General features: G+C 37.5%; 1 protein-coding gene across 1 annotated transcript in view; it reads right to left on the bottom strand.

The window, feature by feature from the left end:
* LOC137972784 (cell adhesion molecule DSCAML1-like) overlaps positions 1–4,430 on the bottom strand; it is a 15,623-nt gene extending 11,193 nt beyond the window's left edge. Inside the window, exons 1-2 of the mRNA XM_068819497.1 lie at positions 4,418–4,430; positions 3,641–3,943 (exon numbers count right to left, since the gene is read on the bottom strand). Of these exons, the coding sequence (XP_068675598.1) occupies positions 3,641–3,943; positions 4,418–4,430 (316 nt within the window). The remainder of the gene's footprint in view (positions 1–3,640; positions 3,944–4,417) is intronic.
* Between the last annotated feature and the right edge of the window lie 570 nt (positions 4,431–5,000).

Raw genomic sequence — 5,000 nt, forward strand, 5'->3', positions numbered from 1 at the left:
ATTCTATTTATTTATATTATTTCTTATACATTTGTAAAGGTTTTACGTTTATTTGAATCTTTTAATGAAGGCTATTATGAATATGATTATGATTATCACGATAAACATTATTAACTCGTATCGCTTGTGTTACTGCGATAAGAAAAAATGAAGAAAATGAAAGAACGCTCTGTAAAGTCAAGAAAAGCATTTAAGAACATTCTAGTCTTTGGCACGTAGTCGTTGCTCAGCAATACTTTATCCTGTTCCAGGCTCTTAGTTAGTGGGGACAACTTCTCACCCTCGCCTTTTCCTCGATCCGGACCATTTTTTCGCTCATCCTCATCAACTAAGAGCCTGGAACAGGCTTGCAGTACCAAAAAAAAATATGTTGTATTATTAAAGCAACATATTGCATTTTCCTGGTATTTATAACGTGATAAACCCAAGCGGGATGTTTGGAGAACTCGAGAAAAGCCTGTAAATTTACAGGCTTTATATTGAACTTCGGATATGAAATCAAGTGAAGCTATATAATTCACCTCATATATCATTTCGTTCATTGATTCACTCATCACAGGAACATATGAACCCACAAAAGACCAGCTCTCACATCAATATCTTCATATCTCAGTTGGTCAGAGCGTCGCACCTGTATTGCGAGGTCACGGGTTCACGCGGCCCCATTAAGTCCTGATTTTTTCAGGCTTCTCTATGTAATTGCAACAATTGTGTTCACCACTGTGAAGGTCATAGCTTCACTTGACTTCGTATCCGCAGTTCACTGTATGATGAATTTCATATATATCATTTCGTTCATTGATTCATTCATCACGGGATGATGTGAACCCACAAAGGACCAGCTCGCAACATCAGTGGCTTCATAGCTCAGTTGGTTCGGAGTGTCGCGCCTGCATCGCGAGGTCACAGGTTCCAACCAAGGTAGGTAAGGCATGAATTACTAACTACTTACTAACTACTTACTAAAAGACCAGTGCATTGGTCACCACATGGTTGGCTAAAAGCACCATCATTGCATGGACTTAGTATATGTACAATTGTGATCGGTTGGGGCTTGTTGAATCCCTAAGACCTCTTTCATAGGTTACAGACTATATACCCTGACAACGGATGGTCAATTAGCTACCAAATCGAGGAGGTTTAAAAAAATGTAGTGAAGGAGATTTATTATTATTATTTTTGAAATTTTTATTTCTAACAACAAACATTAGCTACAATTACATCACAACAGGATAAAAAGAAAAAAAAAACAAGAAAAAGAAAACAATTGAAGGAACAAAAAATAAATAAAAGGAAAGGAAAACTTAAGTTCAGGAAATCACGAAATAAATAAATAAAAGCAAACAAACGGCTAATAGCGCGGGGAGTGGGAAGGCGAAAGGATTTCTGATCCTATTTTAATACAATTAAAAAGTAACAGTCTATAAAATTGGTAAGGAGCATGGCATGACGTTACGAGTATTTTTCGGTGTTAATTTACAAATTCTCAACTTTGTATTTATTTATAATTATCTATAAGTATAAATAGTGAAGGAGAGATACTATTTCTAGGTTTACTTTAATTGAAAGGGAAGTTATGAGATTATTTAATTTGAAGTACAAGTGGATATTGAACTGTGACCTCACTTCAGGGTCCAGGGATAAGTTACTAAAACATTAGAATTTTTTTTTTGTCTTTAAAGAAGCTGATCTATAATTTCAAGTCTAGTCTAGTTTTATCCTCCTCGAGAGCAATATCGAGCAGACCAAAGAACAATAAGGACACGTCAATCATGGTTGCCATTAGAAAACATTCTGCTTACTTCGCAATTTAGCATCAGACCGCCTGTCTTAAAGGAAAGTTAAATGTTCACTCAAATGTCTATCGCATTTATGGCTAAATTTGATCCCACTGTGAACTTCCCTAAGAGATTTTTTTGCATGCATGGAGATTGTGATGAAAGAGAGGAATTGGCTTTTTATAGAAATTTACATCAACTGAAACTATAAACAATAAACTTAAGGAAGAACAGCTTTGTTCTGAAGAAGAGGGTGTTCTTCAGATAAATTTATTTTGTCCTGGACTTATAATTGCTCTTCTGTTCAGTGAATTGGCTCGCAACAAGGAGGGCCTTTCCTTTTAATACGAGGGAAACAACAACAAAAACAACTTCATTAACATTACTTGTTCCTTTGCACAATACCGTCAGAGAGTGGACAGTATTTAAAATGAGCTTGGATGCAAGCAAATATTGGAGAAAAAGAAAAATCAACACATGTGTTATTACGCCGAATTGCAAATTCCAGGAGAATCAAGTCTTTCGTGGTTTTAAATAATTCTTTCCGATTCTTTTTCTGACTTTAATGCTTTAATTCCAGCATGGATCTTTTCTAGCCGGCAAAGCAGGGGTATTTTTTATTTCTTTGGTAAGAACTATCGGTCGACATCTTGAATAGCAAGACTGACTGAGGCCTGAGGCCAGTCAAAAAAATTGCACTCAGTGAGAGGAGGACAGTATGAAATGGTAGTGGGGGAAGGTGAAGGGGAGAGAAATACGCCTGCACGCACTGACTGTTCCTTTGGAAAACCCGTCCAAATTTTAGTCGGGAGTTCTGATTGGTGATCACCCCCTGTCAGTCAAAAGCGTACTTTTCTTCCAGTTCTTTCGTGGCAGAATTACAACGCAAATGAGAATGTGGCGCATTTGCGAAGCTTGGATTCGACCCTCAAAGAAGATATTTCGGATCTCTCTGGACTGGAAATATCGCTTGAATTGCGATCGGAACAGAAAGAAGCCATATTAACCATGCTTTTCATAACAGATTAATCGGCAGTTCTTCCAGCAGGCTTTGGAAAGACTACTCATCTTCCAGTTGTTTGTTAGAGTGAGAAACTCGTGTCAAACAAACCCGCATGTGTGATAGATGCTTCCCTGCTCAAAAGTATTGTGCAAGGTCAGATATTCGAAGATGCTTCCATGGGTTTAACTGCTAATATCACTTTCTAACGCCAGTATAGAAGACGTAGAGAGCGGCAAATGTCAACAGATCTTCAGGATCTTTTCTTTTGCTTAGCAAATTCTGGAAGAGTTATAAAAAAATTTCCTCCATCGGATGAAAAACAGCAACACTCCTTTGCACCAAAATCTTCCTGCGTGTATTGTTGACGAGTCTCACACTGTTTTTCGTTACTTTGTTTAATTATTCTGAGAACCAGATGTAGGCCGACCTCTAAGGATTTTTGTACGTGCGAAAGGTTCTTTATGTTTCTTGTTTGTCAAATTTTAATAACCAGTCCCTTTAACAGGTCAAAAACAAATAAAGCCAAGAAAGTTCGAATCCAATTCACCGAGCATGGATTTGTTTCAGGCCCCTACTTACAAGTGACCAGCACCCGGTTGGCTTGATAACGTAGTTGGTAGAGCAAGTGCAATGACTGGAACAATTCCAGTGGTACATACACATAAATGAAACAGGTGCACATGCGATGTAATGCAATGAGCCATGAAAAAAACTAAAGACGGTACAATATGCATCCAAAGATATTGGAATCTTACCTATATATTGCAACACTTAAAATGAAATGGGTGAAAGGTTCACTTGCCTAACTTCAAGGGATCCTTGTTGATACAAAAGTCACTTTAAAAATTATATGACTTACTATCTTCCTTTGTTTTTGCGAATTGAACGGAACTGTTCATTCCATCACCGGCAGAGGTAAAAGCCAACACATGAAATTCATATTCTGTAAATTTAGCCAATCCGGTGACTGGTATTTTGTACATTGAGGCAGTGGAAACAAAAATGGTTTCTGGTCTGTTATCGGAGCCTTTCTTCCTGAAGAATATTTTAAATCCTCTAATGATTCCATTTCTGGAGTCGGGGGAAGGAAGCTGCCAGGACGCTACGATAACCGTAGATGTGTTTGCAGTCACTGTAAAATTGCTAGGAGCCTTTGATGGGACTGAAAGATTTCAAATGCAAGAAAGACAAGACATCAGAATATACTTTGCCCGTGCAATGAAATGAAAGATCTGCGATTCAACCATTGTTAACTTAATAGCAATTACTTTCTTTCTTCCCAACAAAGGAAATCAATTTCATGAAGGAAGTGACTTTCTAAGCGACCAAAGATGACTTATCAGAAACAAAAACACCATGGCATTTCCCTTTCACAAATATCTCAAGTTCTTTGAAATGCATTTGGTTACTTTCTCCCAAACCACATGGAATAATTGGACATAGATAATATATGAGAAAGGGTCAGCTGTGTCTAAGGACATTGGAAATTGCGATTTCATTGCTGTAATTCACCATAATTGTCCCTAATAGACTATAGTTAGCCTGATAAAATAGCTAGAGACCCTTACCATCTTCCAATGTCCGTGCAATCTTTGAGGAACTCTTTGGTCCATCTCCCACCGAACTGAAGACATACACTTGAAATTCATATTTTGTGAATTTGGCAAGCCCTGTGACTTCCGAGAAGAAAACCAACGAACCAGTGATATTTGAAACGTTCTTTGCGTCAGCAAAAGCTGCATCTTTGATAGTTTGTATTTGTAATACGTTGGAGCCTTTCTTTTTGTAAAGAAGTTTAAAGGATATTAAGTCTCTTTCGTAGTAGTACCGTTTTGAAAGTTGCCAAAAGGCAGCGACACTAGTCGACGATTGTGCAGTCAAGACAAGAATAGGAGCTTCAACAGGAACTGTTATGGAAAAAAAGGAATTGCTGAATACAGAAGAATACCCCGCAAATCCACAAACACCATTACTTAATTCAAATGTGCTAGAAAATCGTTCTTTATACGTAACTTTTACAATGCTAACAGAAGGCTGTCAAAAAAATACTATTCCTGAACTTATATGCATAAAGAACAAGTTTAAGTGGACTTCATTTTCCTTTCTACTTTTGTCTTTCTAAATAATTGCAAGCAGATGGATCTGCACAACTTATAGAAAAGAAACCATGACTAACCTAGAGACTTAAGTGCTCCATAGAGCTCAACTCTCAACGCCTT

Source organism: Montipora foliosa, chromosome 10, assembly GCF_036669935.1.
Source record: "Montipora foliosa isolate CH-2021 chromosome 10, ASM3666993v2, whole genome shotgun sequence".
Taxonomy (NCBI): domain Eukaryota; kingdom Metazoa; phylum Cnidaria; class Anthozoa; order Scleractinia; family Acroporidae; genus Montipora; species Montipora foliosa.